This window comes from Gopherus evgoodei, chromosome 13, assembly GCF_007399415.2.
Source record: "Gopherus evgoodei ecotype Sinaloan lineage chromosome 13, rGopEvg1_v1.p, whole genome shotgun sequence".
NCBI classification, from domain to species: Eukaryota; Metazoa; Chordata; order Testudines; family Testudinidae; genus Gopherus; species Gopherus evgoodei.
In genome coordinates, this window is record NC_044334.1 from 16,502,998 (window position 1) to 16,530,027 (window position 27,030).

Below are 27,030 nucleotides of genomic sequence, written 5' to 3' on the forward strand. Positions count from 1 at the left end.
ACATCCTCCATACGTCTTCATCAGCTCGTATTGCACTCTTCCTGATCAACGAGGCCTTACTAGACCCATCCAAAATCATCTGGCAAACACCTGCCATGATACCACTCACATATAAAAGGGCAGATAAAAATATTATGTCCCCTCTAAAGGCATGGACTTTCTCTTTTCCCTTCCATCATCAAATTCCCTTGTGGGAGATGCTGTAAATGAATGTGGCAGGCAGCACCATGCTAAATCAACACCCTGTGTCAAGGACTAAAAAAACTGGATTTATTCGTCAGGAAATCGTACACATCAGCAACCCTGCTGTTTAGGATTGCCAATTATCAGGTCTTGATGGCTAAATATAACTATGTCAATTATGCAAAACTCAATGCCTTTATTGAACATATCCTAAATGATCAAAGAAAGCAGTTCCAAGCCATTACTGCCGGGGGCCAGCTTCTGGCAAGGATAGCACTACAGACCTCATTATATGCTGTGGATAGAGTTGCCCACTCCATATCAACTGCGGTAGTAATGAGGAAAGCTTCATGGCTTCACCTTTCGGGCCTCCCAAAAGAAGTTCAAATAACTGGGGAGGACCTTCCATTTCAAGGATCCAAACTCTGTGTAGAGAAAACAGATGGTTCACTCCACACACTAAAAGACTCAAGTCATGTTGCATTCCTTGAGGGTCTACACGTCTGCTCAAAAAAGAAAATACAGAAAATCTCAGGCGTCACAAAGATCCCAAGCTGCCCAGTTCCCGCCACCCCAGAGACACTACGAACCACAGCAGAAAAGACAACGGGTGCAAAAATGAAGACCGACAGCACCCCAAACTTCAGCTGCAGAGCCCTCAAAGTCAGAACATCAATTCTGATACATTGGTCGAGGCCCTGAGCTACCACTCTCACCATCAGTTGCTGCAAAACTCAAATTATCTACATCCTTTCAGACACCACCTTGTTCTTTTTGACAAAAGGGGGATGCAATAATATGAGACAAGTGGGTACTGGAAATCATCTCCAGTGGTTATTCAATCCACTTTACCTCCCTCCATCCTCCCTGTCCCTCTTCAGGGACCCTTCTCACGAATGCCTGTTACGTCAGGAAATAAATCCTCTTCTAAATCATGGTGCGATAGAACCAGTTCCTACTCAGCACAGAGGGAGAGGTTTCTACTCCAAATACTTCCTGATACCAAAAAAAAAGACAAAACAAAAAAACAGAAAACGAGACCCATTTTGGATTTGAGATCACTAAACAAATATGTAAAGGCACAAAGATTCAAGATGTTTACATTGGCAGCAATAATTCCATTGGTGGACCAGGGAGACTGGTTCTCGGCCCTCAGCCTACAATATGCCTATTTTCATATCACAATTCAACCATCTCACAGGAGATTCCTGAGATTCACCCTGGGTCAAGACCATTTTCAGTACAGAGTGCTTCCATTTGGCCTCTCGTGAGCACCCAGTGTGTTCTCAAAGGTCCTATCTGTGGTAAATTAGGTCCCATCTTCGCAAATTAGGAATCATGATATATTCATTTCTAGATGATTGCCTACTCAAGGCATGACACTTCGATGACACCCTATCAGTCAAGCAAAAGACTACAACTGAACACTCAAAAATCGACTCTGACTCCAGTGCAACATGTGGAATTCATAGGAGCCTATCTAGATGCAGTGAAGGCCAAAGCGTTTTTCTCACTGCACAGGTTAAGTACTCTAACCGAGTGGAGATATGTCCCTGCTGCTCCTAGACAGAGGAACGGCCACGGGGGCTCCATGTGCTGCCCCTACCCTGCCCCGAGTGCTGACTCCGCAGCTCCCATTCGCCAGGGACCATGGCCAATGGGAGCTGTGGGGGCAGTGTCTGTAGGCAGAGGCAATGCACAGAGCAGCCTGGCTGCACGTCTGCCTAGGAGCAGCAAGGACATATCGGCGCTTGTGGGGAACCACCTGAGGTAAGTGCTGCCTGGATCCGGCACACCAAAACCCTTCCCGCCCCCCAACCCTCTGACCCAAGCCCCCTGCCACACCCAAACTCCCTCTTAGAGCCCATGCCCCGCACCCTTTCCCGCACACCAGCCCTGAGCCCCCTTCTGCACCCAAATTCCCTCCCTCTTAGTTAACTGGAATTTTCGATTTACTGGCACCCCACATTCCCTCAACATGCCAGATAAAAAGCTTTTACTTTATGTTGTTTTTGTATGTTTTCATGAAAGTTGAGATTCCAGAGACCAAGATCTCAACTTCAGAGAAGTGCTGGTATGATGTACCAGGTCAGTCAGAGTCTTGCATAAAGTGTGTAAATATTAAGAAAAGATATAAATTGTGATGGTATTCCCAAGAGTATAAATAAGGCATGGTCTACACTTTAAAATTGTATCAATCTGACTGTTTTGGTTAGGGCTGTATTTTTTATTTTATTTTTTTACTGAAATAGTTATGCTGGTACAGTTCTTAATATGAATGTAGTTATAATGGTAGAATGGTGCCTTATGTTAGTATAGTTTAGTTAGTATATTCCTGTGCAGGAATAAGCACTTCTGTACTGGTAGAACTAGGGAGGTTGTACTGCTTTAGCTATACCAGTATAATTAAACATATATATCTTTTATGTGTAGACAAGCCTTAAGATGCATTGGAATTAAATTGCATGAAAGAAAATTTAGTCTGAAAAACAGGGGGGGGAAAATCCTAACAATGAGCGCTATTGGATTGTGGAATAATTTCCCAAGGAAAGTAGTAGAATGTCTGTGGCTAGCGACTTTTAAAACTGGACTGGATAATATATTCTATACAGCAGCGGTTCTCAACCAGGGGTCCACGAATCCTTTCAAGAAGGCCTTAGGTCCCCGCGGCTGAAATTCAGAGCCCAGGCCGCAGCACCCCTGCAGGACTGAAGTCAGGAGCTGAGGTTGAAGCCCCGATCTGTGGCGCCCCCGTGGGGCTGAAGCTGGGAGGCAAGAGTCTGAAGCCCTGATCTCTGGTGCCTCCCATGGGGCTGAAGCCGGGAGGCGTGAGACTCAACAAGCCCCAACCTTCGGCGCCCTCTGGGGGCTGGAGCTGGGCGGCATGGAGCTGAATCCCAGAGCCTTGACCCCTAGTGCTCCCAATGGAGCAGAAGCCCTGAGCCCATGGGCAGAGTTGGGGACCTGGAGGGTGTTGTCATCCCCTCCCGCAAACTGCAGCACAAGATCACAGCAGTCCTGGGGTTGCCTCCACACTCTCCGCATCTCCTTCCCTCCCCGCCCCCTGGCCAGGTCAGAGGTGGGAAACTGGAGCCGGACAGTGAGTCAGGGCAGCTACTGCCCTGGCTGGTGCCTTGGAGCAGGCAGCCACAGTATTCCCTCATCTCCTGCTGGTGCCCCAGGTTGAAACTGCTCCTCAGCTCCCACCTCCCTTTGCTCACACAGCTGGTGAGAGCCGCCTGAGCGGGGGAACCTGGCTTCATGGCTGGCAGAGCCCTTGGGGAACAGGGAAGCTCTCTCGGCACACAGCCCCTGCATCCTGAGCTATGCTCTCCCTGCACCCTGAGCTACCCCCATGCCCGACACACAGCCCCTAGCCACATAGGCACTGGAAGAAGAAGTGTAGGGGACCGCTACTGCCCCGTGCCTGCCCCAGCCTCGGCCCCCTTATCCCTGTCTGTGTCCACCCCTCTTGGCAACGCGGCCCTGCACCTGACCTCAGCTGAGGTGGGGGCACAAGGTAAAAAGTTTGGGGATAGTTTTGCTGGCTTTCAGCACTCCCACTATAAAATGCATTCCAGCTCCACTGCCTAGCTACCCCCTTCCCTGCACACAGCCCCAGATACCCCCTTCCTGCATCTTGAGCTACCCCCTCCCTGCACCCTGAGCTACCCCCCGCCTGCACACAGCCCCAGATACCCCCCTGCCTGCACCCCGAGCTGTTTTCAAACTTCTTGAGCTAAGCCCCCCACCACTGAGTTATAATTTTTGGTTGCACCTTCCCCACCCCCCATCCCAGACAGACGGGTGACCTGCTGAGGTGAGTCGGGGCTGGAGGTGGTGCTCCGTCCCTGGATCCGGCCATGCAGAGCTGGCTTGAGCCTCACTCTCCCCCCCTAAAAATAGATGTCAAACTATGCCTAAGCCCAAGGCCCCTGCCCCGAAGCCCCCTCTCCCCCTGCCACCCCTGCTGGGCCCTGGAATTTTTAATAGAATATTGGAGGGGCCTCAGAAAGAAAAAGGTTGAGAACCGCTGATATACTGGACAATTCTGTATTGGCAGGGGATGGACTAAGTGATGTACAGTAATTGTTCTTAATTTCTATATTACAATTCATGAAAAGGCTAAGATTACACAGTGCCTTTTTCATGCAGCGACCTCAAAGTGCTTTTGTAAATGCAAATTCCTGTCTTCTGAAGAAGGTGTCAGTAAGCGTTACTATTGTACTCAGACAAACTGATGCACAGATAAGTAGGTTGAGTAATGTACCCAAGATTTCACAGCCTGTATGTGGGTGAAGTAGGAATAAAACCCAAGAATTCTGGTTCACACCCCCCTGTTTTATCCACTAGACAGGCCCCCTCTGTGTAAGAATGTGAATCCAAGCATGTTTATGTGTTACACTAATTCTGTTGGTCTAGCCATTGCAGCTCTTCATGAGTTAATATGTGATTTCTCTGCCTTTAATTTGAGAGGTTTATTAGGGAAAAATTAATTTTAAAACTCACTGAGAAACCAGTGATGTCTCACACCTGACTATTAAATTGCCACTAACTGAATTAATGAACCTTTGAACCTTCTGACTAGAAATCTTGAATGTCTTGTATTGAAACTTTATTTTTCCTGCTGGCAATAATGAAACTGGTGAGCTGCAAGCTTTGTTGACTTATCCATGCAATACAAACTGTAAAAAAATACAAAGTTCCTTCCCAAGGAAGTGTGTGCCTAGTCTTCCTGCTAGCACTTCCACTGCCCTTGTTCCTTCCCCAGTTGAAGCCTTGTTTCACACACTGCTTCTATCCCCAGTAACAAAAAAACCCTAACCGGCCTTTTTGTTTCTTTTGACACCAACACAGTATGTCAGCCTGTGCCTATGAGAGACCTATATTGAAATAGCTTTCTTTGTGAATTTCTCATTGCTATTCATGGGTGGAGATTGTCGCTTAAGGGTCAAATTAGAACTCAGTCAACCAGAGCGGCGACAGTGAGTGGAGCCAGCCTCCAGCTAGATTTCCCCCTCGAAGTTCTGAAAAGCTGTTTACTTGGAGTTCATCACATACATTATATATTGGTTTTGCAAAATGCTCTTTTCATATGCACAGGCTGAATTCTGCTTAGTTTGTTCCTCATGGTCATTTACATTGAGGACTCACCTGTTGGCCCATCTGCTTACATTCATCTTTGTCTGCAAAGATCTTAGGACGTTTGTGTCCTTTCTGATGAGCTGTTGATCATTAGTGTTGAACTTCCATCATTTTAAGGAAAACTACTTGTTTGAGTGAGATGGATTTTCTGTTATCTTCACTGGGATTATACTGTAGTAAACTTGTAACCCTTGACCAAAGGAGTTTCTGCCCTGAGTCCTTCTACAAGGCAGAATTTTATAAAGGGCAGATTAAAGATTCTTTGAGCTACATGTAGGTTGTTAGCTCCAAAGATCTGCCTTCATTCAGGTTCCCTGTAGGACTGGAGTTCAGGTGGTTACTTTAAACAGATTAAGGTTGTAGGGGACCCCGGAAGACATTGTACGGTTTAGCTAGGGCCTGCGCTTTCTCAAGGAAAGGTTATTAGCGAACAGAAGTTGCTAGCAGCTGCTGCTTCTAACCGGTTAGAACTGCCTTGTGTGGGAAGCCCCGGTGTTTTGGGGAACTGCAGAAAGTCCCTGACCCAAGGCCAGGGGAGGCAGCCATTGCTGATGGAAAGTCCCCCATTGCATATGTAAAGGCGGCTTTGCATGCTATTAGCATGATGCTATAATTGCTAAGGGTTAAAGCTTGCGCGTTGAACTTCGCACCTGACCGAGTTGTTCGGATGTTGGACTCCCCAAGCCAGTGGCAGCAACGCGTGGAGTTCCCGTTGCGGGTGTGTCACTTAACCTTCATTAAAGCCAATTAATTCACCTGTGTGTTTGGGCCTCGTCCTTGCAGAGCATCCAGGCACGCAACAAAGGTAGTTTGTGGTTGTAGGCTGTAGCATAGTGTGCATCATAAGACTTGACCAACATCAATGGATGTTATGTTGGGTTTAAATTTCCAACATGGGTGCCTAAAGATAAGCACCTGAATAAGTGGCCTGGTGTTTTTTGTTTTCCATTGTTGCTGAGCATCCCCATCCTCGTGGAACTCCATTTGGAGGTGGAATATTAACACCTCTGAAAATTGTGTAACTCAAGTGCCTAAATATGACTCTGAGTGCCTGACATTAGACCCCGATGTCTTGAACACTTTGGACATAATGCCAAGTTGTACAAGTTTCTGAATCCTGAGATCTAGAATTTTCAGCCCATCTAAGACACTAGCAATACATTTCTCCAGTAACAAGTAAGTATTTCCATTGACAACGTGTTGGCCAATCTGGCTCTCAGGATTGGCTTCTATAAATGTGGTTTCTCTTTTTCTTCTGAGTTATGCAGAAAATGCTATATATGTATATTTGAACTGTGACATTCATACCACATGGAAAGGAGGATATATGGAATGACCATGTTTAGAAAGAGGCTCTTGGAGCACTAACACCTCAATAACTAACTTTTCTTCCTCTTCCTTCTATTGTAGCTGATTCTGCTTGAGGCTGCTGTCCTGCTTTCTCTGCACTTTTCTAGTCTTAGTGGGTGATGTTACAGCATCTTTAACATTCAGACCCTAATACTCTACTAGGTGTGTATTGCTCGGTTTTCACTGCATGATTTCTAATGTTGCATGGGAGATAGCATTCACTCTAATGCTGCTTGTATACTCTGGCAACTTTTAGTGAATAGACTGTGAATCAATAGACATTTTCAATCCCAGTTTTCTTTTATGTTATTCTTTCTCCCCTTCAGACGCACGTAGCTACTATGCCCATACATACACATACATCTCACGTTCTGTTTTGCTTTCTCTTATTTGTCCATATTCAGGATGTTTCTTGTTACTTCCCCCAGCAGTATTCCCTGTTAGAAGGGCTCGTTCCTGCTTGGATGCAAACTGGGTTGTGAGAGCAGCAGCAAACCACTGGAGGGGCTGTGGTGCATAGTATGTTGTTACTCATTAGGTGAACAGGCTATGCAGGCTACTGGGCACACAAGAAAACAGTCACATGCCATGGGATACTGAGGAGCTCTCTGAGAAGCACCTTTTTTGGAGAAGGTTCTGACACATCTCTGCCACCAACTGACAGACCCTGCTCTGTTTCTAGCTGCAGCTCGCTCAAGTACCCTCTATTTCTCATTTGTAGGAGGAATAACTGTGAATGCTATACCTGCATCGACTGGAGTGTTTAGGCTAGGATTTTCAAAGCATTGTCAGGGAGTTAGGCGCCCCACTGAATTTCAATTAGAGTATGTCTCCATTGTACTGGAAGTAAGTCTCTTATGTGGGTAGACAGACTCATACTGGCAGGGCTCAAGCTAGTGTGCTAAAAATTGTAGTGTGGACATGGCAGCTTGGACAGCAGCTCAGGCTCCCAAGCCTGCCTGAGCCCCGGATCTCAGTTTGGTTGCTTAGCCCAAGTCTCTGCTGGAGTTGCAATGTCCACACTGCTATTTTTTAGCATGCTAGCTCGTGATCTGTTATCACAAGAGTCTACCTAGGGCTGGGAGGCTGGCGCCCAGCTGCAGTGCAAACATATTCCTAGAGATCAGTGCCTCGCTCCCTCAGGCTCTTTTGAAAACCACAGGCTACACCCTTCCTCCACCCCCACCAAACCCACTCTCTCATTAGTCCAGAGTGCACAGTTCAGTGAACAATTAGGGCTTTACTCACATTGCTGAGCACAGTGCAGAGATAAGTACACAAAAGAGAGACAATCTGGAAGTCTCTCTGCACAAATCCTGAACAAACACAGAGAATTGCTCACTAGCACTTTGACTCTTCGTAGGACAGAATTCTTAGGGATAAATCTCCCATTTGCAGAAGACTAGCAAAAGGCCTGTGCATTCCATAAATCTCAAAAGATACATACCTTAAAACAGGACATGAGTTGGATATAAGTGGTGCATAGCTGGTCCTTTGTGTCAGGGGGAATTTCACCCTTAGTGATCACTTAAACCAGGGGTTCTCAACCTTTTTCTTTCTGAGACCCCCCACAACATGCTACAAAAACTCCAGGGTCCAGCAGGAGAGTGGGGGGGCTCGGGGCTCTGTGCTGGGGGGGAGATGGGACCTCAGGCATAGGTGTACTTGGACATCTATTTTGGAGGACGGCAGGGGCCAGCAGGGTTTGAACCAGCTCCGCATGGCAGGGTCTGGGGAGGAAGCACCACCTCCACCCCCTGACTCACTTCAGCAGGCCACCCAGCCTGTCTGGGTTGGCGGGGGGGGGGGTGCGCAACCAAAAATTATAACTCAAAGGTGGGTGGGCTCAGCTCGCAAAGTTTGAAAACAGCTCAGGGTGCAGGGAGAGAGGTAGCTAGGGGTTGAGTAAGGGAAGGGGGGTAGCTAGGGGTGGTTTGTGGGCATGGAGGTAGCTCAGAGTGCAGGCAGGGGGTAGCTAGGGGTTTTGCATGGGCAGGGGGTAGCTCAGAGTGCGTGCAGAGGATAGCTAGGGGATGTATGTGGAAAGGAGGTAGCTCAAGGTGCAGAGAGGGGGGTACCTAAGGGCTGTGTGCAGACAGGGGGTAGCTCAGGGTGCACGGAGCAGGGTAGCTAGGGGTGTGTGCCAGGAGGGTTCCCCCTGTGGTAAATGCTCCCCGAGGGCTTTGCCAGCCACAGAGCTGGGTCCCCCCACCGAGATGGCTCTTACCATCTGTGTGAGCAAAGGGGGCTGGGAGCTGGGGAGCAGCTTCAACCCCCTGCAGCAGCGGGAAATGAGGGAACACCGTGGCTGCCTGCTCCATGGCAGCTGTCCTGCACTACTCGGCTCTGGCTTCTGGCCTCTGACCTGGCCACGGGAAGGGGAGAGAAGGAGGTGGAGGGTGAGGGTGGAGTGTCCTGGGACTGCCCTGTTCGTGCACTGCAGTTTGGGGCAGGGAAACACCTCCATGTCCCCCATCTCTGCCCATTGGTTCAGGGCTTCTGCCCTGTGGTAAGCACCGGGGCTCAGGGCTCCGGAATTCAGACCTGCTGCTCCCAGCTCCAGCCCTGCGGGGGGCGCCAAGCATCAGGGCTTTAACCCTGCGGTTCCTGGCTTCATCCCCGCGAGAGGTGCTGGAGCTGGGGCTCTGGCTGCGGACCTCCAGAAATGGTTCAGGGATCCCCTGGGGAGCAGGGACCCCATGTTGAGAACCGCTGATTAAATAACTAGTTTGCTTATGTTGACCCATATGAGGCAGCGTGGTACATTGATTCTAAATATGAGCAATCAGAAAAGACAGATCAATTTACTGCTGGTCTGTATTCTAGCAACATAATAGTACATTTAGGATCACGTAGGTAGGACAAAATAGATTTGCTTTTGTCAGCATAGCCTTTGACACTCTTTATGCAGTTGTTTGCTGTGTTTAGAGTAAGTCTCTAGAATTGCAGCACAAGGAATAATCTTTACCTGGCTGCTATAGTTTAAATATTATTCATTTATTTATAGGGTTTTCCAGCACACTTTGATTTATTTACAAATGGTAGCAAATTGCAAGTCGCAGGCTGTGTAACTAACTTCATGAGTCAGTAATTTTTTTTTCTAGTCTAGACTGCTGATAGTGTAAATTGTTCAAATACTAGGTAAATAATTGGAAATGCAATCAACAGCAAGCAAGTATTTATCTACTAATAAATCATTTGAAATGCATAAGTCTATCTTTGTCCAACCATTCTTAAAAGGCATTTAGTGGTTCTGCTGCTGTTTCTGCATAGCAATCAGGATTTTTATGGTCACTAATTGTGCATTTATTTTCTGACTGTGTTTCTCTTTGCACAAAGAAAAGAAACACAATATTTATATTTGCAAAGAGGCTCACATGTTATTTCCTTCATGGAAAGCTATAGGATTCTCTAGAGATTATTATTTATATCATCTCATTTTTGTAGACGGGAAGAGGTTCTCAGTTGCGTGGCATTAGAAGCCATCTACATTTATTCAAGGGTTTTCTAAAGGGGAATCTTTGTCATGTGTTCTCAGAGCATGGCTTGAAAAGTATACAGCAGCTCAGTGATCAGCCATGTCTTTTTCCTTTGTATTAATGACACCATTGCTTCAAGTCATCAGTTGGGGAGAAGGGGGGGGGGACTCTTCACCTTTCAAACTTTAGTTGTTAGATGTTCCTTATGAGAAAGACAATGTGAATTCTCTAGCATTTTATTGTTATACTGTTAGGGGAAAGTAGATTTGTAAGTTGTTTAAAGTAGTTTATACCCCATTTTGGTGTCCTCTCCATCTCACTTCCAACTAATTCCCTTTTTGTAGTTAGATTCTTATAGGAATATTTCCAGAGTACCAGAGAGATAATAGAAACAGGTCATAAGTGATATATTGTGTGTGTTGGGAAAAGCTTTGTTAGCTCAGGCCAAGAGAGATGCTGTTGATCACTCAAAGTCATTACTTTTCTGAATCCCTAAATTTTGAATGATCTTTAATTCATGGTAGTGTCATCTGCTAGACTCTGGAGGCTCTGCTTCAGAAAGATCTTGAGTTTACTGTGCTTTCTCTTGGAGGCTATTAGAGGAAGTAGGGTAAGTTTTGTAGTATTGAGTTTTCCACAGGAACTCAGCTTCAACCTGCTCTTGAGTTGAGGAATGTAGGGGAACATTTGGAGAGGTGACACCAGGACTCCAACTGATCACATCTATTTTCCTCCTGTTAAAATCACATGTGGCAGGAGATCTCTATTTATAGTCTGCGGACCATTGTACAGTCCACAAACCACTCCCGGGTGCTCTGAAGAGCTGCTTACATTGGGGAGGTATCTGCCAGTTTTCAAACAGTGATTTTTTTCTCCCTCCACAGAGATGTTTTAACCAAATTCAGGACTCCCTAAGATTTCCAGAGGATTTTTGGATCAATACATTAATAAGAAGCTTGTCTGAACCCTGGTTTGTCTCTGCCAGGTGTTCCTTTGCTATAAATTCAGCCATGATCAAACTTGTGGATGACTCCAAAATCGGAGGGGTACCAAATAAAGGATAGAACCAAACTGCACTGCAATGATGGGAGATTAGAAAAGTGAGGGCTACAGACAACAACCAGGGAAGTTCAGTCCTAACAGATGAGAAGTCCTACAAGTAGGAAGAGGAAATGAACAGCACAGCTACAGAATAGAGTTACACAAACCTTGTTCTACATGCAGCAAGTGCACTGCATATCAACCTAACCTCTGCTACTATATCGCAATTTGACAACATTTAATAGAGCTAGGAGAAAGGAATGATTTGCTGCTTTCTGCATATGGCGTTCCTCAGTGTTCTTCAGTTCATAAACTGCAGTATTAATGCAGACTTTGAATGTTTACATACCCCTTGGTTCTGCACGGGTGCAGAAGGGATGTGGAAGAGGGAACAAAAAACTTTCTCTTCCCGCGGCACCCTGACGCAGCAGCTCATTACAGACTACCTTAGGAGCACAGTCAATCCGTAAGACTAGCATGGCTGGTGGTAGCAGTCTTGCATCAGCCGATGAAGAAGACTGGTTGGAGGGGAGAGTGCATGCCTGCAACCTGCTAAATATTGGTGGATCTGAGTTAGCCAGAAGTCCTTCCATGGTTCCAGCTGCAACTTGAGCCCCTTCCCTCCTCACTACTGCAGGGTTATGCCTTGAAGACAGAATCCAGCCCAAAGTCTACAAAATACCATGAAGATTCTATTGTGAAATGCTGAAAAAGAAGAAACAAGCCACTGAAAGAAATTAGACTTGTTATGGTGACAGTCGAGGTCTTCTGTTTTTCAGGCGAGACTGAAGAAAAGCGCCTAATTCCTTCGCTTTTCCATACAGAAAAGGATCTTGGGCTACTCCTTAGGAGTTAACAATAAGTTGCAGAGCTGCGAGAGTACATGGTGGGCTTTTTGTAGATAGACAACAAAAGGAACTACTGGCTTATAGGTTGAGCAGGTAACTATACCCTCTGAATCACATAGAAATGAAATAAAGCCCTTTGAAAGGACACATTAAGAATTTTTTTAAGTACTGTAGCTTCTGACAAAACAGGAAACTTGCTTGAATTGTGGGGAAGCAGAGAATATTGCCTTGTGAGCACTTGAGTTCCAGATATTGTAAATAGTTTACTCATTATAGTTTAGTTGAATTGAAACTACCATGCATCTTTACATAATGTTCATAATTCTTATATCAAAATATTTTGACTCCCCATTAACTTCATACATTTGCAAGGTCAGTGGGAAGTTGAGTTTCATGCATCACACACATGCTGAGAGGGCTTACTATGGAGAATATCTTAAAAATGACATAGTCAATGCAGAGACATCTCAAAAGAAACTTGATTGATTTACTGTGTTTTTCCAACATGTGGAGACAAGCAAACCTGTACATTTTCCATGGAAAGTGTCCTTTTGTTTTTCCTCATTTACACTAGTAGCAAGCAGCTGCATGACTGACTGCTGTGTGTGAAAATTCTCATTGGTTATCATGCATGCAAATACCCTGGTAATACAATCCAAGAGAAGATGCTGAAATCATGGCATAGAGAAGCTTCATCTGTAATTGTTCAGTCTGCATTTAAAAAGCATGTTTTGTATTATAATTTGCTACCTCTTTCTCTCATTATAGCATGAACATATTTTTATCCAACTTCCTAATTTTACAAGGGTCCTTCAAAATGTGTACCCAATTAGTGACGTTGCTAGGACAAATGAAGTATAAAACCAATAAGAGTGTGGCATTTGATGTCCAGAAGCATGAAGCTTCACTATCTGAAAGCCTTAACTATTATCGTCCTTGCTGTGAAAGACAAAGATGCCAGATGAATAGTTATAAAGAATATGTTCTTCCAGCAAAAAAAGAGGAAAGTAATATTATCTTTATATCCTTTTAATAATACATTATTATTTGCAGAGTTGAAATTAGTTTTGCAAGAAGCATGAAAATCTCTTGAGACATAAGTTTTAAAAGAAAGATCAAAGGAATTAAATAACAATTGTATCTAAGGTGAGCATTTTTTTTAAACAGGAAAGCCTTGGGGTAATTTAAAATCAAATCAGTGGATGGCAATGAAGTCTTTTCAAAGAGCAATTGGAGTTTGTGTCTTAGAGTGAATGCTATTTAATAGAATAATTAACATGTATTTTTTATTCTTAACCTCTGACCTGTGCCCTCCTGCCCCTTTACCTAACCCTTTCCATTTGCCCTGGTCAGTTAACAGGCAGGAACATTTGAGAACAATCATGGATGATTATGATATCAGGTCTGCTGCCAGCATTTTGGCATCTGTTAAAGAGCAAGAGGCTCGTTTTGAGCGGCTCACCCGTGCACTTGAAGAAGAGCGACGCAATGTCTCCTTGCAGCTTGAACGTGCTAATCAGCCCTCAGAACGAATGAGCATGTGCAACATTGGCAATGGTCAGCCACTGGCAACCGCATGGCAGCAACTTGTCCTGCAGGTAACAGCCTGCTTATCTTACCTGTCACTAGAATTCACACATCCCAGAATATCCCATTCCAGAAAGTAAAGAGCCTCTCCCAACTTATTTGTCATCAGCATTTCATTCCATAGTGTGTATTACAGAACAGAAAAACACTGAACTCAGCATATTTGTTTGTTTGATTGATGTAGCATGGATTATAGCACCTAGGATAAAATGTTACTCTCATCTCTTTTTACCCCTAAGGATGCTTCCTAAAAATGAGAGCTCTCTGATAATTAAATCCCAATGAAGACCTTCACGCCAGCTCTTATAGCTATGTGCTTGCTACATGTGTGGAGCTATCACTATATACCTTTAAAAGTATGGGGCCAAACCATGATGTCCTTGTCAAGTAAAATTTTCTTTTGAAGTCAGCTGGAGTTTGATAGAACAGGGACTGGGTGAAGTTGGTGGATTTCCTCTGTTAAGGACTGCAAGCCTACTCCTTGAGTAAGGACTTCAGGATTTGGCACACAGTGTTTATTCAAGTAAAGGACTTTGTTCTAAAGTTACAAACTCAGATCTGTATGTTTGTCTGTTTATAAATCTCAGCCATAGTTTTGCCTCCTGCTTGCTCCTTACTCTTTTAATGTGAAATGACAAACCAGTTGTATTTCTAACTGATTCTTTAAACTAGCAAATTATTTGGAAGCCTGTGGCAAGCAGCAACAGTAGTACTGGGAAGGTTCTGGTCCATAATGAAACCCGGATCTGCTAGGGATTTTAGAGCTTGCCTCAATCATACCAGATGCTTGCATTGATCAGTACATGAGTAGAGTTCATGTGATGTCAGAACAGCTTTATGCTAATACATTTTTGGTGGGCAGTATTTCATGGAAGCTGTCCAAGTCAGAGAGTTCTACCTGGGTGTTCGGTAGCTTACAAATTCAGTGGGTAGATGTAGAGGAATTTATTTTGTGAAAGGCAGCTGTACAAAAAATGGCTGCTATGTTACTCCCTCTAGTCACTGTTTAATTATCCTTACCATCTGTTTTCAATTAGGACATTCAGCAGCAAAGAACTGACCTTTATTGCTTGGGCTAAAGGAGTAACTCCATTAGCTGTTAGCAGTTGTAAGTTGTTATCCTGATGATTAGCCACTAGAGGGGGATGCTGCATACATTTTAGAAGAATGGTACATCTGCACCTTCCCTTTTCTGAGTATCTTTGTGAAAGGTGCCAGATCAGGTACAGTATGAGCTTTCCTGCACTGCCATGTTTAAAGCCCAATCAACTCCTATTAAAATCAATAGAAGGATTGATGTAACTAATCCCTAAGTTATTCTTCTTTTGGAAGGGACCGCCCATATAAGTGAAACCAGAGTTCAATCTACATGTGTGTTCAATTCTTGGCCTTTCTGGGGGCTAGACATGAAATGCTTCATTTGTAAATCATTAACGTTCAGCTTTTTCATGTAGTTTGTATAGAAAAAATGCTATTGTCTTTGAAATAAAATTTTTAGTTAGCTAAAGGTGCACAATTAGGAATTCATAGTAATATGTGGTTAACGTTTATGTAAAATACATGAAAACAGTGAAGGCCAAATTAATCCCTCGTGCAACAGCACTGACCTTAATAGAGTTTAAACCAGGGGTGAAATTTTCCCTTACAGCCTCATACAGAATATTTAGAGATTGCAAATGCAGTAACTTTACTTGCACTGTGCCTTTCATCATGAAAGGTACACCCAGCACTTTACAGGCTATATGCTACAGTATATAGGGATCTGTCACTCATCACTGAAAGGCAGCCATTTCTGAATGGCTGAAGTTCATTGGTGGGTGACAGATCTCTGTACTGAACAATCTCAAAAAAGATATATTAGAACAGGAGAAGGTACAGAGAAGGGCAACAAAAATGTTTAAGGGTATGAAACAGTGTCCATATGAGGAGAGATTAAAAAGACTGATATTATTCATTTTGAAAAAGAGAATACTGAGGGGGGATGTGATAGTCTATAAAATCATGAATGGTGTGGAGAAAGTGAATAAGGAAGTATTATTTATCCCTTCTCATAACTTAAGAACCAGAGGTCACCCAAAGAAACTAATAGGCAGCAGGTTTAAAATAATCATAAGGAAGTACTACTTCTCACAGCAAAGAGTCAACGTGTGGAACTCAATGCCAGGGGACATAGTGAAAACCAAAAGTATAACTGGCTTCAAAACAGAATTAGATAAATTAATGGAGAATAGGTCCATCAATGACCGTCAGCCAAAATTATCAGGGACACCACCCCATGCTTTGGATGTCCCTAAACCTCTGCCAGAAGCTGAGACTGGACAACAGGGGATTGAGCACTTGATAAATCACTCTGTTCAGTTCATTCCCTCTGAAACACCCGGCACTGGCTGCTGTTGAAAGGCAAGATTCTGGGCTGGATGAACCATTGGACTGACCCAGTATGTCCGTTCTTATGTTCATGTAACATAACTTTGTAGCTAATATTAGAGTTTTTCTGTTTGAAACTACAAAGGGAATTATATACAGAATTTAATTATCCCATCTGGAATCTGGAAAAGAAATGAGGATTAACAACCCTGTTGTTTTGGAAAGTGCCATATAATCTGTAATGACTCTCGTGACCAGGGCTTCTGTTTTACATCTTGTCTGACAGTTGGAGTGGACACTGGCCAAGAGACTTGCTCAGTGAAGTATTAGTAGGTAAAGCTTTGCTGTATGCCTGCAGCAGCATGACTCTGTGCTTTTCCTTGTAATAACACACTCTCAAGCTTCTCCCAGATGTCGTTCTTACCTTATTTTTTTTTTTAAATAAAAATTTTTTTAGTAAAGGGAAGAGGACAGAGGCAGTGTGCCAGAATTGTAACAGTTTCCTGAAGTCCTTTAAAAACAAAATCAAGGACTTATGCAAATGTTGTTTCTAATTCATTCTAGATACCTTGTCAGCTGCACTCCTTTTTTTTTAATTTTTACACCAATCTTAAACTCCTTCGTTATCTCAACAGCGTCTTCTTGTTCTAGGCTGCAAGCAGCTCAGCTAGCCATTTCACTAAATGGAAAGAAAAATAATCTTATGTCATTCTGTCTGTTCAGCGTGAGCTTGGAGCGCACAAACAGCACAAGCAAATTGTACTCCATTTGTCTATGTTTGCTGCATATGCTTCAGGCATTATTTAGCTGTGTACATCATCTCTTAACCGCCACCAGGAAATGTCAAATGGGCAAATGATGTCAGAGATGCTCTCAAATTGCAAAAAGATTTTTACTTAAGTGTAGCTATGTAAATGGGGGGGAAACATGGGGAGGGGGATTTGCTGAAAGCTTTTAAAAATATTTGTTTTGCTGTCCAGGGAAGTCATTACACCACCTCTCCCACTGTAAAAACTGCAGAAAAAGTTTGTTCACATGTTAATTGGAAAGGTCTGGAATGATACTTGAAGTCTTTTTGTCCACAGAACCAAATCCTATGATATACCATGAAGGGGAAGATCTGCTTAAATATTGTTAATCTGCTATGACCCGCCCTGAGATCTGATACAGTTGTAACTCCCATTGACTTCAGTGAGTTTTGCCTGAGGTAAAACTGAGGCGGCTCAGTTGTGCTTGGCTTGCACAATCCTTTGTTGGAGGCAGCACGCCTGCCAAAGTTCCTGGGTGTGCAGAGGCTGTGTGCTACTATCCTTCCTTGGGGATGATTAACTAACTCCATGTGGGCAGCCAGCTCTGCTGGCAAGTGTGATTCCTGGAGAGAGGAGTAACAAGTTCCATGTAGTTCATGTAGTTAATGCTGTTAAACAAACCTGGGTAAATGCATTTTATACCACGTGTCTGTTCCAAGTTGTCTCCAAGGGAAGCTTCATGTAGAGGGCATTGCAGTAATCCATTCTAGAAATCCAGAAAGCCATGGATCACAGTGGCAGGGGCAACAAGCATAAGAGGAAGTCTCCCAAGATGCTGTTGGAAAAAGGACCCTGTAGACTACCTAGAGCACTTTAGATGCCAAGAGCAGTCAAAACAAGAGCACGCTGGCAGATCGTGAGCATTCTGGTCTATCTTGCCACCAAGGCAAGCTTGCCCCTGTGATAGATGGTCCCTTACACCAAAAATCACAATATTCAGGTTGCTCCCATTCCCAAAGGACCGGTCACTTACCCAGGTCAGTTGCAACTCAGATCTCAAGACAGAAACAAGGCTTGTAGCAAATCCTGTAATAAACTAACTAAAGGTTTATTAACCATGGAAAAGAAATGAGAGATATTTACATGGTTAAAGCAGGTTAACATACTCACACAAATGAGTTGCAGTGTTAGGTTTCAAAAGATTATAGAAGCTGCTGTGATATGCAAGCTCTGTCTGTTCTTTATGGCTATCCCAAGCTAAACAGTCAGGGGTCCCTTGCTTCTACTTAGAAATCTTTGCCCCTCAGAGTTCAAGCATCATAGAGATAACAGTTTCTTAGGGACTTTTATTCCATTCCCCTAGAGCTCAAGATGATGGGACAACGGTTTGCGCACATAAAGTCTTTTGTCCACTAATGTTATACATGACTTGTCTGGTGTCTATGGGCCTTCTTTTGTTGGGCAGGAGATGACACCTCCTGTGGTAAACTAATCATAGAATCATAGGACTGGAAGGGACCTCGAGAGTTCATCTAGTCCAGTCCCCTGCACTTATGGCGAGACTAAGTATTATCTAGACCAGAGATGAGCAAACTACACCCCGTGGGCCATGTCCGGCCTGTCAGGCCTTTTAATCCAGCCCTCAAGCTCCCACCGCTGGGAGTGGTATCAGGGGATTGCCCTGTTCCAGCACTCCAGCTGGGGAGCAGGGTCAGGGGCTTGCTGCGCGGCTCTTGGAAGCAGCAGCATGTCCCCTCTCCAGATTCTATGCTTAGGGGCAGCCTGGGGGCTCTCTGCCTGCTGCCTCCACCCCAAGCGCCATCCCCTGCAGTTCCCATTGCCCAGAAACCTCGGCCAAAGAGAGCTGCAGGTGAGGCACCTGCAGACGGGGCAGTGCGCAGAGCCGCCTGGTCACGCCTCCACATAGGAGCCGGAGTAGGAACATGCTGCTGCTTCCAGGAGCTGCTTGAAGTAAGCGCCACCCAGAGCCTGCACCCCTGAGGCCTCATCCCTGAGCTCCAACCCCCTGTCCCAGCCCTGATACCCCTCCTGTCCTCTGAACCCCTCAGTCCCAGCCCAGAACACCCTCCTGCACTCCAAACCCCTCATCCTCAGCCCTACCCCAGAGCCCACACCCACAACCAGAGCCCTCATACTCCCCTCTGCACCCCAGCCCCCTTCCCCAGCCTGGAGTCTCCTCCCACACTATGAACTCCTAATTTCTGGCCTCACCTCAGAGCCCACCCCCCATCCAGAGCCTTGACTCCCTCCAACACCCCAACTCCCAATTTTGTGATCTTTCATGGCCCGCCATACAATTTTTATACCCACATGTGGCCCTCGGGCCAAAAAGTTTGCCCACCCCGATCTAGACTATCCCTATAATATTTCACACTTGTTAATGCTTCCCCCCTGACTGGGGAGTTTATAGTATCAGAGCAAAACTTTCACAGTCACAGAGCAAACACTTAAATATTACCTTTTAATCTGGGATACAGATTTTGTAAGTGAAATTAATGCATGCAACAATTTACAAGCATTTCATAGAGTCTAAACACATTTTTATAAATCTAATACCTGTTTTAACAATACTAACACACAGCTAACCCAGACTGGTTTCCAGCTATGCATTGGTCTGTGTTCAGTCTTTAGGGGCTCTGGCATGAGCTGTCACCTGGTCTGCCAGCATGACAGCCACCCTTAAAAATGGCATAGGAAACCTTTCCTGCCCTATAACACGCTAATAATGTACAGTTTAAGTGCACATTAATCTTACAGTGTTCATTCTGTTAATAGAAATTCTTGCTAAAACCCATACCACCTCTAGCTCCATTCAGGTTGGTGTATTCTTCTGTAGCTTTGGCGACTAGAAGCTATGTGGATGGCCCTGGCTATATTACTGAAACTGAAACCCAGTTGCCCTCAAATGAGCAGAGCCAGCTGTCCAGGAACATCCTTGTTTGCTTCCCTACATGTTGCTGTAGAAGACAAGAATGTAAAAAGGTGACTCTGTCGTTTGATGTCCAAAGCTGTCAGAGTACTGGCAGCACAGATGGATTTGGCCATTTTATTCTTTTACCAATGCAGACATAGCACAACAACCTTTTAAGTATGGCATTTATGAATAGAGCATATCTTGTTTCTTTCACAAATGTTAAAGACTCCAATGATGATGTGATTTTTTTATAAGCTCGATAAGCCTTAAAACCCTTCATGTGTGAGGGATTTTATTTAATCTGCCTGCTTTTATTTCACCTGGTTTCAAATCAAACTTCAACTTAGTTCCTCCTGTGAAGAGTGGTATGATAGAGAAAAGATAGGAAAGTGCACATGTGTTAGGGTCTTTACTAGAGCACCGTGAACTGCAAAAAGCAGCAATATTGTCATTGGATCATGGCTAACCATTCAGAGCACATTATATTTTAATATTAAAGAAGGGTCTTTTTAATAAAAACAGCTCACACACGTGAAACTTATTACAATAAAAGGCCAGATCCTTAGCTGGTGTAAATTAGCATTAACTTCAATGAAGCTGTGGCAATTCACATCAACTGGAGATCTGACCAAAAATGTTCACATTCAAAGGCTCCTGCCCCTATCAATACACTGACAACTTCCATTCATGTTAATGCTTCATAACAAAAATACAGCACCATTTTCTCAGTTAGGCTAGCTTATCCCAATGAATACAACACAACAATACTTTGATTTCTCCGGTCTTCTTTCCAGTGATTTTGTAGTGCTATATGAGGACTTGAAAGTGTTTTCATGCTCATGTAAGGTAAGCAAGTATCCCTTGTTTTACAGAATGGAAAAATGAGACACGAAAACTAAGTGACTTGCCCAGGGTTTTACAGAGAGTCTGTGGCATAATGTGCAGTAGATCACAGATCTTTTTATTCTGTGTCCTGTGCCTTACCGACAGGACTGTCCCTCCTACACTTCAAATTGAGACTTTTAAAATTGAGTCTGAAAAGACTTAAATTTGACAAAATTACCTACTGAATTAAACTATTCACTGCATTTCATGGCTTTGACCTTGGTTTCCCATTCTTTTAATCTTTATTTTGTGAATTCTCTACCAACAGAGCTTAGAATTTTCTTTAACAGTTGGCTAGGGCACCGGCAGGTAGCTTATACCCAACATGGAATGTGCATATACAATATATAGAATTACAAAACCTGGTATTAAAAGAAATGTGGGCATGAATTTACTGTGCGGTGCATTGTGTCTTAGAATGTTAATGCTGTCTCACCCATTTGCATTCTTGCTGTTTAAACTGATGGTATTATTACTGTGAGTTCTGTAGATCTCTGCTGTGCTTTATGGAATACTCTTTCATGGGAAATAATAGCTCCTTTGGGGAAGGAAAACTGGATTTAGTGTTGGCATACATTGACTTACATTGCTAAGGAGTGAATATCGACTGAACAGTGGGTGTAGAGGAGCTTGTGTGGTGATTCTATACCTATTCCTCCCAGTATGTGTTTTGTTCATGATGAGCTTTCTTAGGAGACCTAGGATTGGAAACTATAAATACAATTAGTACATTGCTTTTGTTTTCAATGGCTATTTTTCCCTTGAGTGCAGTGGCAGAGTAACACAAAATACAAACACTGGGTTTTTCACGTTTTGATCAAATAACCTTAAACTCTTGTCTGGCTCAGTGTTAGTCCGGCAGCTCCACAGCTTCAAAGATTTATTTCATCTTGTAAACTTTTGGTGTTGTGATCACACCATGTAAAAAACCCAACACTCAGGGAAGAGGTGCAAAGATGGGCAATGAGTTACATCTTCAAAGAAGTGCTCTAGGATTTGTTGTGTGGCTCTTGCTATTGATGGGAGTTAAGAAACTAATCCTTGTGCACCATTTTGAAAGTATCCCTCTAATTGAATTAGTGTATGAGAGCAAATTGCATCCAATCACATTGCACTTAAGTTACTACCTAAACCTCACATCTGATTTTATTCTTGCTTTTGTTCATCTAAGTGCCTGATCCTGCACTTAGGCCAATGTTGAGCGTCTGTATGCCTGTCATGTAAAATCAGCACTGCTGAGCAATTGTGCAAAAGCATTAACCATTGCATGCCGGTACATTTGAGGGTAGGACTGAGTCTCTTGTTTGTAACTTTTATTGTACAGCACAGAGTAATTTGCTCTTTTAGACATCACTAACTGAATGAAGCATTTCTCTGCAGCAGAGTTTGTGATTATCCTGTTTGTGAAGGGTTATTAGAGAGTCACTAAGGCCAGGTTTGCACAGTTTCCATACAGATTTAACTATTTCATGTCGGGCTCTATGAATGGGTTGACTCATTGCCAGGCATGACATAGCAGCTTTGTCTCTGCTGAGGATCTCCAACAGAGGTGGCTGCTCCACCTCTGCAACGGCCTGCAGAGGCACTGACTTTCTAAGTTTCCGAGGGGTGCTTGACTCCTGCTGTGCCCCATGCCCAGCCTACACTCCACCTCTTCCCTCAAGCCACCACCTCACCTCTTCCCACCCCTGCCCCACCTCTTTCTACCCCATTCTGCCCCTTCCCTCACGTCTTCCTGCCCCCACTCCTCTCCTTCTTCCACATTGCCTCCTGCACTCCTAAACAGCTGATCACCAGCGGGCAGGAGGTGCTGGGGTGGAGGGAAGGAACTGATGCATGGGGCCCACCAGTGGGTGGGAGCCATAGGTGGTGCGTGAAACCCCCACTTTGAGAAGGATAGCCAGCCAGACCCACCCCTCCTGCCTGAGGCCCTGCCTCCCCACATGCCGGAGCCCCGCAACCCACCCCACCATAACAGGAGGAGCCCTGAAGCCTCCCCCAATCAGAGGAGCCCCAGCTTGTCCACCTCAGGCCAACCCCCCAGAGCCAGGCTGAGCGCCATGCCAGGCCACTCGCCCTGCCTGAGGCCAAGCCGGCACCCACCCGAATGCCAGACACTAGATCCAGCGCACCTCTCCGCATCCGAGCCAGCAGCCCCAGTGCCGAGCTAAGTTGCCTCACTCCCCCACCAGACCCCGACACCTGCTGCTTGCTCACAACATCCCTCCTCACTCCCCTGTCCCTAGGAGACATGACATGGCAAGCAGGGTGGGGACCTGCAAGGTGGGGGGGAGGTGGAGTGCAGATAGGCAGGTGACGGCAACAGGAAAAGGTGGTGCGTGGGAGAGCCTTAGGGAAGGGGTGGGGCCACCACAACCCAGGTATTCCTCAGGGGTGGCTGCACCAGGGAAGGCTCAGCCTTCCCTGGCCTATTATACCCACCACCCATGGGGGGAGCTGATCAAGGGGGTGGGGGGCGAGCACCCACTATTTTTTTCCATGGGTGTTCCAGCCCCAGAGCAACCACAGAGTTGGCACCTGTGCTGGCCTGCCTCTTCCTGTGACTTGGTCCTCCAGCTAAGTCACTTCAAAAGTCTCTCTCCTTCTAGGGTAGTCCATAAACAAAAAAGTAAGGGGTATTAATGCAAAGAAACTGAATTAATAAGAGAGAGGGGAATGACTCCCTCTCAGGTGTGTCACAATCTGGCCCATCTTTCTCTCAAGGAGGGGGCTTCAGACAGTGGTTGTCTGGGAAGCTCCTGCCTTCAGTCAGCCCTTTCCTCAGGAGCAGAGGATTGAAGGTCTGTTCTCTTGCCCACAAGTGAGCTCTTCCACAACTCCTCCAATCTGTGCGTGCCTTGCAGGTGTGGTGGGGTGGAGCTAGCTACGCCCAGAGAAGCTAACCCCTTGTTGTTCAGAGTGGGGTTTGTATACCTCATCACAGATTCTGATTTTTTTTTTCACTGAAATATTTAAATTAGTACAAACCTGAGTGTGGATTGGAAGCAGTTATACCAGTATAAAAGAGCCTTAGACTGGTCTAACTGCATCCACATTTGGGTAATTGTACTGCTTTAACAGTTCCAAACTGGAGGAGGGTGGGGGAGAAGGTAAAGCAGTACAAAAGCTATGTGTAGATCAGGCTATTTCTAAAAAAACAAAAAACAAAATTCCCACCATTTCAATTGTCAATGCTCTGGCCCGAGGATCTTTTGTTACTTGATTAGACTTGCCTTTTAGCAGGTTTAACTAACATGGTACTACATGGTAGTAAAACAGGTCCAGACTCTTGCCACACTAGGGTTTTTGCCTTAGAACTAGTGAGAACTCTTTAAATAAATTTCACCAGCATAGGCTTGTCCATATCCTATGTCATCCATAAATCAGTAAATAGTTTTAGTTCTTGCTTTGCCTTTTTTTAAACTTAAACAAGGCACTAGGAAGTGTGGAGGAGGTTTAAGGGAACATGAGTGAGGAAAGACTTGAGAGATCCCAAACTGGTTGTCTTTATCAGGACAACTTGAAAACCCAGCTCAAAATGCCATTACTCAACCAAGTTAAGAGTAGCCCCACTCCAAACTTTCTCCACTGTGCAAATGTACATCTGGCTGTTCAAGAAAAACCAACCTGCGAAAACAAAGCTACAGAATGTTTCATGTTTAAAATTCAGCTCATTTATTTTTCTGGATCCAGCTGAAACAGAGAAATTAAAAATAAGCAAGTGTGGATTTTTTAATTTATTGTTTGATAAGGAAGTTTGCTGCGTGCCGTATTTTGTGTCGGTAATCGAGTGTCAGTATTTTTCTGTTCCATATTAATACTGCGGTGCCTTTGTGGCTCTTGCCAAAAGTGACATTCCTTTTGAGGCTGGGGTTCAAGCAAATGATAAGCTGACTGCATTATCGCTGGTATTCAGCAGACTGTCAAATGTGATAGAATTTTCCAGTGAGGGTTTAGTCCTAGTTTAAATTTAGCTGACACCCTAAAAATGTAGGGGCTGATCCTTCAATTGTTACTCATGAGAGGCATCTCATTGACTTTCTAGGAAATTATATGGATCAGATTTTGATCACCTCTTGCATGGATGCACAGGAAAGTCACACTCTCTGCCCCTCTACTGGGACTAGCCAGAATCCCAACAGGGTTTATAATGCCTGCTTCCTCCTAGGGCACCAGTGCTGGTAGCGTCTGAAATGGGATGAGGTTCGGGTGACCAGATGTCCCAATTTTATAGGGACAGTCCCAATTTTTGAGTCTTTTTCTTATATAGGCTCCTATTACCCCCACCTCCCCCCACCCCATCCTGATTTTTCACATTTCCTGTCTGGTCACCCTAGATGAGGTCATCATAAGGCCAAAGGTGGTGCGGCAGGTGTGCTGGTGTGTACTCCCTGGGGCCCTTTGAGTCAGTTAGAATTCCTCCTAGGGACCCCGAAGATTGCATTGCTCTTTTATAATCCTTTTTGCACTCCTGACACTGCACAGGGCAGAATCTAGCCCCACAGGAATGGGCTCTAAATTAATGCAAGAAGTCAGATGGTGAAAATGCATGTCCAAAAAATCAATGGGAGCGTTATCATTGATTTCAGAAGGACCAGAATTGGACCTGTTAGACAGAGCGCATGACATATAAAAAGCCTTCTGCACAGAGGTTACCAGTATGAAAACTTAAGTTCTACTGAAGTCAGCTGGAGTTGAGAGCACTCAGCACCTTGCAGGAACAACTCATTAGGATCAAGTGCATACCCTACTGAGAATTATGGGCATCAGAGTGTGAGCATGGCCTGTATTGAGTCAAGTCACTGTATGAATTTTTAATAGTAGGTTTCTTCTGGAGAAAGTATTTTAAACTAAAAAAGTTAGTAACTAAATTGCCAAGAGCTTGGCCCTTGTCTTTTTGGGGAAGGGGAATGATGATTTTGGGGAAGGGGAATGATGATTTTCATTTTCCTATGACAAGGCTAGCGCCTATGTGGTTAGTATTTCAAGGACATATTCTCATCATAATTGCCAACTTTCATGCGGTTAATAAGCACCGTGACTTTTACAATAAGCCAAAAATCAAGCTAATCCCATTTCAAAATAAGGCCCAAACAAGCCAATCCCTAAGAACCCCAACACTCTATGTGACTAGATCCCCTTGGCATGCAGTCTGGGACTGTGATGGGACCGCTGCTCACCCCTGACTCCCCCCCTGCCCCTGCTTTCCGGGAGCCAATAATACAAAAAAAAAAGGCAACAAGCTACAAGCCAATCAAGCTGCAAGCCAAAAACTAGGCAACAAGCAACTCACAAGCCAATTAAGCCAAAAACAAGTCCAATTTCTGCATTTTTTTAAAGCAGGTTTGGCCTGTCTGATTCTCATCTTGATTCATCACATTTTAATCATACAGGTTCTATCAATGGTTGAAAATAGGCACCGTTTGTTAGACTCCCTTGCTACTGTGAAATACCTTGCTGTTCTCCATAGTCACCAGGACCTATCTCACTTTCACATTTGTGCGGCTTCATCTCACTCTTCATCTCTTAAGTATGTATCCTGCAACTTTATATGGCAACTGTTAAATTCCAAAATGCTGTCCAGTGTTTGTCAGAAGGACAGCAGCTGTCTTTATGATAACAGTTATAGCTGTTCAAAACTATGACCATATTCTCCCTACACTTTTTTAAAACATTTTTGCAGTTTCATTTGGTAGGACTTCACAGTTGGAAAATTTTGATATTTGTGTTTGTAAATCTTTGTGGATTGGGATTTTGGAACCAATGGGGGAGAGTGAGGATTTTGTTGTTGTTGCAAAGACCTTTAAAAATGAGCCTAATTTTGCTAAAAAAAACCCCACAACTTTTTTTGGCCTAGAGGACTGTTTTAGCTGGATAGTTTAATTGGAAGTTTTACAAAACTGGGAGAACACTTTAAATTTTGCAAAAAAAATCTAAACACTCAAATTTCCAGTGTTTCCATTTCTATTGCCAAAATTTCAGATAGCTCTGCTAAAAATACAATGTTTCCTGTTAGGGCGTCTATGGTGAGACCCTTCCAAGCATAATTTTACACACAATAACAACCTTATGAAACCAAGAAGCTTGATTGTCTTCCTTTGCAAGATGCCAGATGCCATTTCATATCTCTGATTGTTGCAGGATCTTTTGATAAAACTACAAGTAATATTAAATATGTCTCAAACTGGCAAAAGCGGGAACAGAGTTAAGAACTAAATACTTAAATATTACTATTATGTTAAACAGGCTCTATTTTTTAAAATAGCATGCTACTGACATTTACCTTAGATAATTAAAACAGAAAGCATCTTGCATTTTAAAAATGTGATTTATTTTTCACTATTTGTGCTGCTAGTTTAGTTTTTGCATTTCTTTCAATGCAGACCATGGAAATAACTAGGCAATTTGCATGGGGGTGTTTGTGGGTTTTTTGGGTTTTTTGGTTTTTTTTTTTGTCATTT

The 27,030-nt window shown here is 44.2% G+C and overlaps 1 protein-coding gene across 13 annotated transcripts in view; it reads left to right on the forward strand.

The window, feature by feature from the left end:
- ARVCF (ARVCF delta catenin family member) overlaps window positions 1–27,030 on the forward strand; it is a 466,295-nt gene that overhangs the window by 201,141 nt on the left and 238,124 nt on the right. For 11 of the 13 annotated variants that reach the window (XM_030583068.1, XM_030583067.1, XM_030583069.1 and 8 more), the window contains 2 exons: window positions 6,739–6,840; window positions 13,400–13,644. The exons of 1 other annotated variant lie outside the window; for it this stretch is intronic. In XM_030583068.1, the coding sequence (XP_030438928.1) occupies window positions 13,429–13,644 (216 nt within the window). In that variant the 5' untranslated portion in view covers window positions 6,739–6,840; window positions 13,400–13,428. The remainder of the gene's footprint in view (window positions 1–6,738; window positions 6,841–13,399; window positions 13,645–27,030) is intronic. One more of the 13 variants, XM_030583064.1, reaches the window with a different exon arrangement.